At 37.5% G+C, this 13,328-nt stretch overlaps 2 protein-coding genes across 5 annotated transcripts in view; one reads left to right on the forward strand and one right to left on the reverse strand.

Moving 5' to 3' along the window:
- Positions 1-45: 45 nt before the first annotated feature.
- erp44 (endoplasmic reticulum protein 44) lies at positions 46-12,215 on the reverse strand. Its single transcript, XM_005810571.3, has 11 exons — positions 12,055-12,215; positions 7,938-8,010; positions 6,722-6,761; positions 6,396-6,511; positions 4,092-4,276; positions 3,876-3,991; positions 3,617-3,791; positions 3,322-3,433; positions 3,081-3,222; positions 620-722; positions 46-537 (listed from the first exon to the last, which is right to left on the reverse strand). Exons 1-11 carry the CDS (start codon positions 12,112-12,114, stop codon positions 430-432), a joined length of 1,230 nt encoding a protein of 409 aa, XP_005810628.2. The 5' UTR covers positions 12,115-12,215; the 3' UTR covers positions 46-429.
- A 116-nt stretch (positions 12,216-12,331) lies between these two features.
- Positions 12,332-13,328, forward strand: part of invs (inversin) — a 30,199-nt gene continuing 29,202 nt past the window's right edge. For all 4 annotated transcript variants that reach the window (XR_002752534.1, XR_002752535.1, XM_023330760.1 and 1 more), the window contains exon 1: positions 12,332-12,453. The gene's annotated coding sequence lies outside the window, so the exon portion shown is untranslated. The remainder of the gene's footprint in view (positions 12,454-13,328) is intronic.

Raw genomic sequence — 13,328 nt, forward strand, 5'->3', positions numbered from 1 at the left:
GCTCAGGGCAGAAAAACAGCGTAATGACAAAAAGACTACATAAAATAAAGAAAACTCTGCATTTAATTTAGACCAACATTGTGATTCCAACGTAGCACAAACATATTTACAACCTCCAAAGAAATAAAAGTAAACTTCTCATGTCCTAAATGCCCCAGACCCTTGCACACACGTTTTCTTCTTCATCCCCCCGTTCTCCTAAATCAAAATAAAAATTGCATGACAAAGAGTTATGAAAATATAGGCTACTCCAACATTATGTTATGGACCGCTCTCTCCTTGTTCTTCTTTTTGTCGTCCTCCTTCTCCATTTTTCCAGTAAGGGTGTTGGGTGTTACTCGTCTGTCCCGCTGGCCTGTCCCAACCCTGACCCCTCCCTGACCCCGGGGCGTGGCATTGAGTCTCAGGATCCCTGCAGGGCTGCTTAGGTCACAGCTCGTCACGGTCCCGTCTGAGGATGGTGTAGCGGGTCTCGCTTGGTGCCAGCTTCTGGAACGAGCTCTCTGGAGGACTGCTGGCCACCTCTTTCTCCGCCTCCTGAGAACAATAGTCAGATTGAACTAAAAGGGCAGCATTTCAAAATAAAAGTGGGTTTCCTGTGGAGAAACCAATGGCCGACCTGTCCAGGTGTGCTGTCTGTGGGGTCAGGACCGTGGTGAAACTCTCTGTGAAGCTTTCCGGAGTGAAGATCCAAAACAAACTGTTTTAGCTTTGCAGGAATACTGAGGGGAAAAAATTTAATAAAATGAAACAAACCTTCAACAAAATGTGCTTAATGGAACTCATTTACTATCGGTATGAAGTCAAAGATTCATATTTCCCTAAATCCTGTTTCCAAATCTCTTTGACCCATCTTTAAAGAATAAATATAAAGTTTTGTCATAAAGTAATTATTGTGAGCAGAAAAATATCATTTTTAAAAACTAATCACCACTAATATTGCAGTTTTTTTTTACCTACTGAACAATATACTAAGCATGAACTATTTTAAATAAAATCATCCTTTTTTTTTCTTAGAGGAAACAGATTGTAAATCCAAAGATTCAAAAGGTTTTTGCAACATTTTCTAATTAACTTAAAAGCAACCAGTGTGCTTATTACTTTGGGTTTAAATGAGGAACACTGAATAAATATTTTGTCTATGCTCAGCAATAAAAACGGGATCTTGATCAGTCTTCATTTCAAAACACTTGCTGTATTTAGCCAAGTTTTAGTACAGCAGTTAAAATCAGATTTTTGTGCACTACAGTGTAGCTTAGAGCATAAATCAATGAGTAGATGTGGCTCTCTTTACCATAAAAACACAAGGAAACCAAAAGGCTTGGGAAATACAATCACTTTGTGATGCATCTAATACTTATATAAGCAGATTTTAATTTAAAAGTCATAGTTTTGCCCTGATTGAATTATTAAATTGTGGTGAGAGAGACGCATAAAATCAGTCCACCCTTGAAAAATAAGGAATGTAGTCTGGAAATAAAACAATTTCTCCATTCTTAAGATTATTTTTCCACACATATCCAACAGCGACACGCTGAAGCTACGAAGTTGGTTGGCGAGAAGAGACGCCATGAGACGAAACAGCCGATGAGTCCTGTTGAAGCATGAAAAGAAATCTAATCTGGTTTATGATTTGATCCGAGTGATGAGGGGGGGGGGGGGGGGGGGGGCTCGTGTGCTGGTGCCACATCAAACTCACCAGTGTGACACATCAGGACACACATAAACAAACATGTATATATAACATACTGTGTGCTAATGTAATTACAGGCTGTGTGCATCACATGCAGTGCTGATGTGATGTAATTAGGTTGTGAAGGAGCTAGTAAAGTCCTCCAGGCTACTGTCTATCTGATCAGAGCCTGATTGTGGGGGTGCGTTGGGGAGCAGAATAAATAAGATTAAATTAGATTAGACTGGATTAGTTTAGCACTTATTGCACGTGCCAAATCATGTCACATTAGCTCCGGTGTCCTGGCCCATTCATAAAGGACAGATTTTAGGAGGTGTGGCATTTATCTGCTGTTCAGCACTTTGTGTGTGTGTGTGTGTGTGTTTTAGACAAAATTCATTTGCTCATGAACAGATCTCATTATAAACAATTACACGCGCAGGTGAATGATGCATCACACAACTCATCATCAATCAGAACTATTCAAAGGAATGTTTCCCTCTGCATATAAAACAAGATTTATTTAACAATTACGAGTACCATTTAAGCCAAATTTCATTAACTTATATTAGAGATGCACCAACCAGAAAGTTTTGATTGATCTCAAACCTCCAGTTTTTGGAAAGCTCCGGCCTGTCCATACACATTTTTTTAAGAAATCCAATAAAAATATTATTCGGTTTTTGATTATTCACATTAAAAGAAGAAGTGATGTCACACCATTGGTGAGCGGGAGGAGATGCTGTAAAACAGAGTTTTTTGACTCATATCTTAAAAAACTAAAAACACAAGATTACATTTGAAGCTTTTTATGCAAACCTCGCTCAACTCACTTTGCCTCAGAAGTTGGGAGTTATGATCACACACACACACACACGCAAACACACACAAGAGTTCAGGGCGTTAGAAAAACAGTGAAATTTGCTAATTGTCAGGGTTAGGATTAACTAGAGGTTGGTAAGTACAATGCTTTAATAGGATGTCAATTCTCAGAAGTGCAAATAAATTGTTTTCATTTGCAACTTTCACTACGCTTCGGCCTGAGCTGCAGACATATTGGATTTTTGAGTTTGATTGGATGCACAGATGCTGATCCAGACAAAGATCTCTGAACAGAACTGAGGTCAGTATCCAGTGCAACTGCAGATAATTGAAAACATAATGAGTTGAAGGTGTAAACTTCTATTTGTATCTCCTCAACCCGGTGGCAAACAACTTTTGTGATTAAAGACATACAACTGAGATAAAAAGCAAATGCCACTCAAGCTGAAAATCATATAAAAATTGATTTCTAATTTCTCGCAAAATAAAAACATTTGATAATTTCTTCTGATCTTTGAAATAAGAGTTCAGGATGGAGTGAAATGCAAGAAACTTTTGTATTATTTGAAATGACTCAAATACTTACGTGAGGTCTTTGAAATCAGGAAAGACATACATGTGCCTGAACGAGTCTATGGCAATGACGGGACAGTCAGCCGGAGTTTTCTGAATGTGGAGCAGAGGGTGGCGGAACTTATCGCAGTCCGCATGAAGGAAGTTTATAGATCCTGACGGAGACGCAAACATTTCACAAACACCATCTTTGTGTACAGGAAGTTGTGACTGATTAAAATCTAAACTGGTAACATCTTCTAAATGCTGCCTACCTTTCTCACTGATGAGCTGTCGAGTTACTTCATTCTGGAACTTTTCTAAACTTTCAGAGTCTTCTTTAAGATGGAACAAAATGAGGAAGGGAAGTCCTTCTTCGGTCAGCTCCTGGAAATCACACATACGCCCACGAAAAGAATCAGTGTATGGTTCAACAACTAAATGGACGCCTGATTTCCCTTTCAGGACAGATTTTGGTGTAACCTGATACATGAGTGCATATTTATCAGAACAAGTGCCAACATGAATTATTTCTATAAAATATTCAACAGAAAAACGAGGTAAACAAACCTCCCCATTTTCAAAGGTGATCTCCCGAACTAGAGGCACACACTTGTCCTGTGCCCAAGTGTACGTCAGGTCAAAGTTGGTGAGGGAGCCGAGGTAGACCAGGTCAGGGGCGCCCTCGCCCACGGGCTTGTAGAGGACGCTGTCTCCGCTGAAGCGCTGAGACGCCGACACAGCCCTGGATGGACAGAGGTCAAGAACAAACATATGAGTAAACATTCAGTGAGAAACTGTGCAGCTGTAAAAATGGCGGTGAGCTCACCCAAACGCAGCGGAGAAGGTGCAGTCGTCTCTGAGGATGTTGGCAACTTTTTCATATGTGCGGTAGTTATCAGAGTCCTTTTGTTCAAAGTATCCGATAATGTTTCTTTTGCTTCTCTGTTGAGTTAAAGTGTAAAGTGTTAAATGATGACCCTGTGCGATTTAATTCAGTCACAAATGTTTATATGTAATTAGACATAATGCTTTTGGCACTCACATCTATAGTATTGACCTCCTCCATTGAGTGTATCTCCTTCACAGGGTCGACCTGCTGCTGGCGGATAAAGTCAGCGATGGCAGTAACCGACCTCTGACCCCTGTACTCCCTCTTCATCATCATCCCGTTGCGGAACAACTTCAGCGTCGGATACTTGGTGATGCGGTAGCGCTGAGCTATGTCGGCTACACACGGGGGAATAGGAGGAGTTAGGCAAATGAACTGATGAAGAGCGAGATGCAGAGAGAAAAAACAACCACATGGAGATGAAGAGCGGAGTGGTGACAGAGACAGCAGTTAAACCAGAGTCTGAAAGCCCAGCCCTCAGTCAGCTCCCAGCTCTGATCTCCCACATGAAAGCAGCCCCCCCGCCAGGAGTAAATATTCGCGCTGCGCGCACTGAATGAGTGTGTGTGTGCTTGTGTGGCAGGTGTCAATCTCTCTGCGGGGCGTCTCTAAGCCTCCAGTCTTCACAGGATGCAGCAGTTTTGTCATTAGTCTTCAAACAGTTTGCAGGTCATCAATAATTCTCTTTAATTTGCTTTATCTCAAAAGGCTGAAGCTGGCAGCTTACGTGTGTGAGCTCTGGTGTGATGGGCATCTCTGTGTGAACATGTGCATCAAATATAGAGTATAGATGTGCGCCTCTTTCCCTTCCCACATAAAGTTTGTTGAATTTCTTTGAGCATATAGTCAAACAATATAAAATGATTAAACCTATAATAAAAACAGCAGATCAGCAAACAAACGCAAATACGTTTTTACATTTTAGATAAAACTTGCAACCAAACTGAGACAAAAATTATATTTTTTATTTATTACATGTTTAAGATACTTTTTGAATATGCAAAGTTTATATGAGGTTGAGCTTCTAGTTAAATATTTTTTTCTTGAATGAATAACATACATTTATTAGGTTATAGCAGTCAAATGGCATTACAGAAGAGCTGCAAAGTCTTCATTTGTGTCTTAATGAAGCTGACATCATGCAGTCAGTGAGCATCTTGGTTATGATGCAGTGCTGCCGTCTCCAGATGTCACTTCACACCTACTTGCCAACTCAGCTCAACGAGATCTCCCTTCTATCTGACTAAACTGCATTTTTTAAGAATTAAGGTCATTTTAATGACTTTTATGTGAAGTTTTCTGCAGTAATACTGTAGTATTGAGAAACAGTGGTACTTTTTAGTGATGGTTATGACTACTTTGAACTGTCAAATAAAGACTACTGTTCATACAAAAATAAAAACCTTACTTTACCAAAGGTAAAACATATCAGTTTTAGTTTTAAAATTACCTTTTAAAAAATTAAAAGGTATTTTTTTTTATATAACACATTTTCAGCAACAAGACCAGGACAGAGTTGTTGCAACTCAAACAATAGTTTCCATAAATAAAGGACAAACACCTCGTTTTTAAAATCACACTTAACACAAGTGGTTTCTTCAATACAATTCATCGCATATCAAAACCAGCTACGCTTTAAATCCAGATATTCACAGATGGAGTTCTAAAAGCAAAATTTCTGCAAGTTTCAGTGATTTCTCAAGACTTTCTGAGAACTTTTTAGGCCCTTTATGACTAAAATTTAGGACCAACTTAATGAAAATTAAATAACTTACGTTTAAATGAGTACTTAGTAATAATCAATTTATAATATTATATATTGTAACAAAATCTTTTGATTTTATTTGCATAAACAAAGGTCCAAAAGACAGTTAAAGGGGTTGCAGCTTAAGACACCAAAATTCCTCAGACTGAACCACAACAACCATACCAAATAAATGCTGTCTGTAATTCTAAGCAAAACAAATTAAAGACAGAATAAATAAAAAAAATTGTACATCGGGGAAAGAAACAATTAAATAATCATCTAAGTTTAAGACTTAACATAATTTCAGACCAGTTTTGGTAAATCTGGACAAATTCAGGACTTTTTTAACACCTAAATTTAAGATTTTTCAGTTTAAGGCTTTTTAACACTGAGCAGAAACTCTATAATAACCTAATAACCTATGGCGAGTCTCCGACAAAACACTTGGCCATCAAGAAGACAGCTCAAAAACATACAACCAATATTATTCAAAATATTTTCACAATTTCACAAAGTTTAAAATATTTAACTTATTCCGTTCTAACAAAACCCATTCTTTACATTAAATGTGTTCTACGCTGGTGCAGCATTCACTTTAACAATTACCGGTAATGTGCTTCTCACAGGAACGTTGCAAGTTGTATTTTTAGTAACATCTTGAACAAAGTTAGAGAACACACAAAATAGCAGGTAAGGAAAATATTACTCACAATGTTGGTCACAGTCGACCCGAGCAAACACCACCTGCTTGGTATCAGGGAACTCGTCCCGCACGATGTTAGACGCCTCCTCAAAGATTGGATGGAGCATTTGACTAAATCTACACCTGCAGAAAGTTTAGATTTTTGTTCACTTTGCACAACTTTGTAAAAAAAAAATGTTAAAAGGTAATAAAATAAATCAAGTGGTAAAGCTAGAAGAACTATTTTCTATTTAGGGCAGGAAGATGTAAAGTTTTGCAAAAACTCAATTTAAATGCAACTTAAATAATACAAAAATATCAAAAAGTATCATAAAAGAAAAAAGAAATACTTACCAGTCAGCGTAAAAGTTGACTAATGCTACCCCAGCATTATCTGCAAGAAAGGCACAAAATCAATACATAAATAAAGGTTTATTATTACAGAAGAGCAGAATAGACTGCCCCACTATGAATTTATTTATTTATTTTTTCAATATAATGACAGCAGCATCTTACTATTACATGAACAACAAAATCTGACCTAATAAACTTTATTTATGATGTATAAGCCTCGCTTAACTTTATTCCGATCAGTTTATCCAATCAGTATTGCTGTTTTTCAGACTAGCCGATTCTTGTTTACGCTTCTGCAGAAATTTTCATGGCTGGACATGCAGAGATGGCACATTTAAATACCACTTGTAAACTATCTACCTGTAAACTATAGCAAACTTTCCAATTGGCTATAAAATTTTTAACTCTGATTGTTAACAGAAAACTTCATTGCAACCTTGCTCAAAAGCTCCCTAATTGGAGCGTTTGAGACTATAGAGTTATTTTACAATGTTTTCGTTGTGTTAACAAAGGAAGTTATTTTATGACATTAATGGTTTGGCTGGATCAACAATTATAACACAATAAGGAGATTTTACTGTAGTCTTGTCCCCTTAAAAATATGTATATTCACAATCAAAGCCTTTTAAATAAGCTAAGTATTTTGTTATTGCAACACGAACATATATTTATAGAAATATGACAATTTTTAGTTTCTATATATTATTATACACCGAGCCAAAAATAGTAGGAGAGGGGCGTGCCGAGGTGTGGTAGGGGATAGCGCGACCCATGTTTGGAGGCCTTGAGTCCTCAACGCGGCCGTCGCGGGTTCGATTCCCGGACCTGGCAATATTTCCCGCATGTCTTCCCTCCTCTCCTGTCAGCCTACTTTCATATAAGGGACACTAGAGCCCACAAAAGACCCCCTGGAGGGGTAAAAAAAAAATAAATAAAAAAATAGGAGGAGAGCAAGTGCAAAAGTCGATATTACAAAAAACTCGAATATAACATTAAATGGCAGTGTAGGAAGTGAGAATGTTTTCTTTCCTGTCATACCAACATTTATCTGCCTTGTCTACAGCTAGATAAAAAGAAAGACAGGTTGTTTAAAAATGTTTTAATCCAAAACTAGATATTTATTTCAGAAATAAACACAAAAGTGATAGTCATCTAAATATAATGGAGCAAAATGTCAAGCTTGTTTCATCTATGTACATCAAATGTAATTTCTTACTCAGGACATCATCGATGTTGGATGAGTCCAGACTGATGATTTCTGCTTTCCCCGGAGTAGAGAGGCCCATCACCTACAGTTGAATCAGAAACATCATCAATTAAAACTGAGTGCATGAACACAGCAGAAAAAAAGAAAAACGATGCATATGTGTGGGTCAAACAAACAGAACTTCCCACAAAGTAAATCAGAAACGGTAGCATTCGCGACTCTGGATTGATAACAGATTGTTACCCACACTGAATGGGGAAAACATTCACAGAGCTTCACCTTTTGTTATAATGCAGCAGGAAATTACTACCTCTGCAAGCAAATACAGACTCAGGCCTTCCTAGTGTGATGCTGCAACCATGGCACCTATTTTTGAGCATCTTCTACCATTAGCCTTTGCTGGACCTCTTAAACTCCATCAGGTTGGATGGAGAATGTCGATGCAGACATTTTTATTCTTCTAAAGCGAGGATCGATCAGGTAAAAGTCTGGCTCTGGCTGGCTCACTCCATGACATTTACAAACTTCTTCAGAAGCCACTCCTTTTTAATGCTTGCTGTGTGCGTTGTCCTGTTGGAAAATGAACTTTCACCCCAGTCTGAGGTAAACTGTACTCTGCAGCAGGTTATTGCCATGTCTCTGTGAATTGTTGCAGTTCAAACTAGTGTCCTGCTTCCTGCTGCCTGAGAACATCCCACAGTGTGATGGGGCCACCACCATACTTCACTGCTCACCAGGTGATGAGATGTACCTGAAAACATGACGCCTGGCATTCAGGACAAAGACTTCAATCTTTGTTTCATCTGACCAAATCTTTTGTCTCTCATATCCTAAGAGTCACTCAAATGCCATTTGACAAATTGTCATTTTATAGGTACAACTTTTAAAATATGTATATATATATATTGTCAAGAAAATCAATTCAAGAATTTGGGAGAGCTTTGCAAGTAGTGGACTAAAGCTGGAGTCAGCACATCAAGGCCACTGTACTCAGGCAAAACCTGCAGAAAGCTACAAAGTGTCTTACTGGGCAAAGGAGAAATCAGGACTGCTCTTCAGAAGTCTAAAGTTTTTACAGATACAAGTAAAGTCTGCATTTCATTTAGAAATCAAGGTTCCAGAATGAGGAGGAATAACATCAGAATGCATTGTACTTGAACTTGCCACATTTAATGATGATTGGGGCTGCCACTGAGCTCTCTGAAGTCCACACACCACAGCTTTATACCAGGAAATGATAGAGCACTTCATGCCTCCATCTGCTGACAAGCTTTATCAAGATGGTGGTTTAATTTTGTAACAGGCCATAGCACCTGCTCACACTGGCAAAAGTAAAAAAACAAAAAAAAAAACAAAGCTGGATCAGGGACCATGATGTTACTGACTGGCTAGCAAACTGGGCTGACCAGAATCCCATACAGAATCTAAGGAGTATCATCAGGAGGAAGATGAGAGACACCTGACCCAACAGTGCAGATAATCTGAAGACTGCTATCACTGCACCCTGGGTTTCTTGAAAACAGCAGAACCATTGGCTGACTGCCTCCATACTTTTAAGAAGCCGGACATTTCTGTTTAAAAATATTATTTTAACTGACAAAGCAAAGACTATGTACAGTATACTCTACTTATTAACCTGGGATTTTCTTGCTTTATTGATAATAAATTGGCAAAACTTTCAAACTAATATTTTAAATTACTTTATGGGGTAGTGTGTGCAGACTTTTTAGCGCTCCTGAGCAAAGCAATGTTTGGCCACAAATAAAAGAGACATTCTATAATAGCAGCCTACCTTTTGACATTAATGTCTCTTATCTACCTTTAAAACAAGCCCTGATATATTTAAACCAGAAGTTCAGGTTTTGAGACATGCAGGCTTCTAATTAGAATATTCAACTTGGAAAAACAATAAACAGAATGCCACTCCCAGGGCTTAACCTTAACAGCAGCTACTATGTCAATTATGCAAAAATGTGCTTTATATGGCTACTATGCACTACAGTGCTTACATTCATGTCAAAAATGTTTTCACTGCTTGTCCATAAGTAAATGCAGGTCAAAACTTTAGCTTTTTATAAGTAGCAAAGTATGCATCTAATGCTACACTACATATTAAAGATAAGTCATGTCAAGGTTGTATATTGGGTGGGAACAGAACTATGTTAATTATCGTTATTTATGTATGAATGACTGTATTTCTAAACCCTAAATCTTTTGGTGATAATGAAGGTAAAGGTCAAAAGAGCAAAAGTGTGCAGAAGAAAAACACACCACAGTTGTGTCACCTTTGCAATATCACACTTTTACAAATTTTTTTCCTTTCCACCTAGTTCCTTTTTTCAGTTCATTTCAAGTATATAATGCTGCTCACTGTCATATCCGCTTTAGTAAAAAGTTCTATGACATGTCAAGACTTTAAAAATATACTTAATGTATGAGGTGTGATCCAAGATAACTAAAGATCCGCTTTAACCAGGATGTGAGAAGAACACTACTGCATTTAGAGCTGGATAAATATATTCATAAACAAACAGGTGGGAATACCACTGTCATTTCCATAAGTCAATGTATAAAAGGAAGACTTGAATTACTCCTGTGCTAATAATTAATATCTAATCTGGTTTCTATGATCTACCCACAGGTTCTTGATGGGTATGAAAGCAGACCAAGGTTGTAAAAAGTTGCAGTTTCAAAATCACTATAATTTTTTGTCATATTGTTCCTACAGCTTTTGTCATATTGTTCCTACAGCTCTGACATCCATTATAATTGGATGTCAGAGAAATGGGTCGGTGAGCTCAGGGTTTCTTTAGCTGTCAAGAGCATATATTAATGTATCTCCCCCACCTGCTGCTGCAAACTGCTAATCAGTTAATTGAGAAAGAAAAAACAATACATAAAACACCTATATTTTTCTTGTCTTACAAGAAAAAGTTATTTGTGTATCTGAATATTCCACCTCTTACTCTTTCGTAAAACTAGAAAAGGCCTGCAGAATGTCTGTAAATCAGCTCAGTGCAGGTTAATTAGCCAGCTAATAATAGCTTGTTAAAATCAAAGTGTTACTCTGCTTAGAGCAGATTTAGACCCGTTTTTTAATTAAACTAAAGAACCAAAGTCAATTTATTTTTATGTTTAAACTTTAGAACTAATAACATTTACAACAAAATTCTTTCAGGTTTTGAGACATGCAGGCTTCCAGTTAGAATATTCAATTCGGAAAAACAATACACATAATAATGGATAATCTACAAAGTCAAATTAATCATTTTGCAGCTAACTGAAATAAAAGGCAGGAAGGGCGATTTTTTTTCCCCCCATTAGTGTCATTTTTAAAATTCAATGGAGATATAGCACAAAGCATAAATAACTTAGAAAACGTGCATTCCGGATGCCTTTATAATAAAATGATCTCCCCATTTCTGTATCATTTAATATTCATGTTATTAGGAGCCACAAGTTGCAAAACTGCTACAACTAATTGACAATAACTTATTTCAAAACTACGTAATTTCATTGCTGATCGCTTCTGACTTCACAGAATGCTATATGACACCTGCAGACCCACAAACTGCCACATTCGCCGTGGTTAAACCCATCAAACCATAGGTCTCTGCAGCTCAGAGAGAAGTTTTCATTTCAGGGCCAAACTAAGCTTCCCTTTAGTTCCGGGTTGTCGGCCAATGAGAATGAGCCACAACAGAGGAATTTACCAACCGGCGAGCATCATTCAAAGACACATATATAGCGACCGAAAAAGTACGACAATAACTTTGTGCAGTAAAACAACAACAAATGCTTATCCCGTCCAAACAGTAGGGCAACCAATAAGCTTCAAAAAGCGTGCTAGCAATTAGCAATGACTTCACTGTAATTAATAGATAACAGTAGGTAGCACCTACTACTAACTATTCTATTGCTCATTCAGCAAAATTGATCAAAATTTCAACTTTATCACCACATTTTAAATTTTAATAAACACGCCTCTTATATTGTAACATGAATTCAAGCTTTTAACGAGAGTACAGTTGACCAGCGAGCAGGATTTAGCTAACATTAGCTCCATCTGTTAGTGACCGTACTGTCCCTGGCTGTAAAAAAAAAAAAAAAAAAAAAAGACGCTTACCAGCAATATAACAGCGGCGAAACGGATATCCAGAGATGGAGATATTGCGAACAGTTTCATTGTATGTCGTGGTTATTGGAGGAGGTGGTGTTGTTCAGCCTTCCCGGTCAGTCTCGACGCCGCTCTTCTCTGTAGCAGGAAACAAACGGCGAACAGAACTCAGGGTGACCACGGAAACCCGAGGCGCACTTCCTGGTTATCGCTAGGCTTTCTGGGTAATGTAGTTTTGGCCGCGTTGTTGAACAAGCGCTATCCACCTCGGAGAGAACTCAAAACATGGCGAGTGAATTTTGCTGTAGCGCTGTAACGGGAGTTGTAGTGTTTACAGCGTTGATCCAACGGGACGCCTGAGAGGAAAACTTTCTGAAGAGTTTTGTCTGAGAAAAAAAGATTCCGAAGGTAAATATGACTACAAACAGGACTAAACTGGCATGATACATTATCAACATTTCGAGTGGTTTTAATCTTAGGCTGTGTTGAACCATAGTATTAGTACGAAAAATGTATTTCACGAAACACAGGAGAGTTGCATCATTGTAGTTAGAGGTTTGCTATTCCCACATCTATGTGTAACACAGCGTTTACCCCCTTTTGCACATGAAATCCTCATTTAAAAACAGTGTTTAAAAATGTACTAAGAATTATGTTTGTGTTAACATTACTTTGATGATCTGAAACATTAGGTGTGACAAAAATAAATAAATAAAAAGACAAAAACGAAGAAATCCAAAATAAACATAAATGGCATATTCCAATTCCTTCCAACTGCATAAAACGTTCATTTGTAATTTTTGTTATTTCAAACTCACTCAAACTTTCAGATTATCTTGCTATGGTAAGCTTGAGTAAAAACATTAAGATTCCACTTCCACTTAAATACTTATGTATTAACACAGATATTTTAAATATAAATATCATGATCTAAATGCTATTTTGAGTAGAGAAGCAACCATTTTTCGTACTGCTACTGAAACATATTGATAGGGTTGTAATTGTGTTATCTATAATATGTTTGTAGCTTTGAGTTTGTTTATAGTATAGTAGGTATTTATCCCATAGTAAGTATTGATATTGATATACAGACTCCGTCAAAAACATATAAGAAATATCCATTAAATGTAATTTTACTTTTAGGTCCTTAGGGCGCACAATTTCATATATTTTTGTCGTTTTGCTTTTTGTAGCTATAGCAAGCTGATATTAGCATATTAATTAGTAGGCCTATCTACTTCTGGAGTCAGTGACTGTTTACAGGACAACTATCAAGTTAGCAG

This window comes from Xiphophorus maculatus, chromosome 3, assembly GCF_002775205.1.
Source record: "Xiphophorus maculatus strain JP 163 A chromosome 3, X_maculatus-5.0-male, whole genome shotgun sequence".
Taxonomy (NCBI): Eukaryota; Metazoa; Chordata; class Actinopteri; order Cyprinodontiformes; family Poeciliidae; genus Xiphophorus; species Xiphophorus maculatus.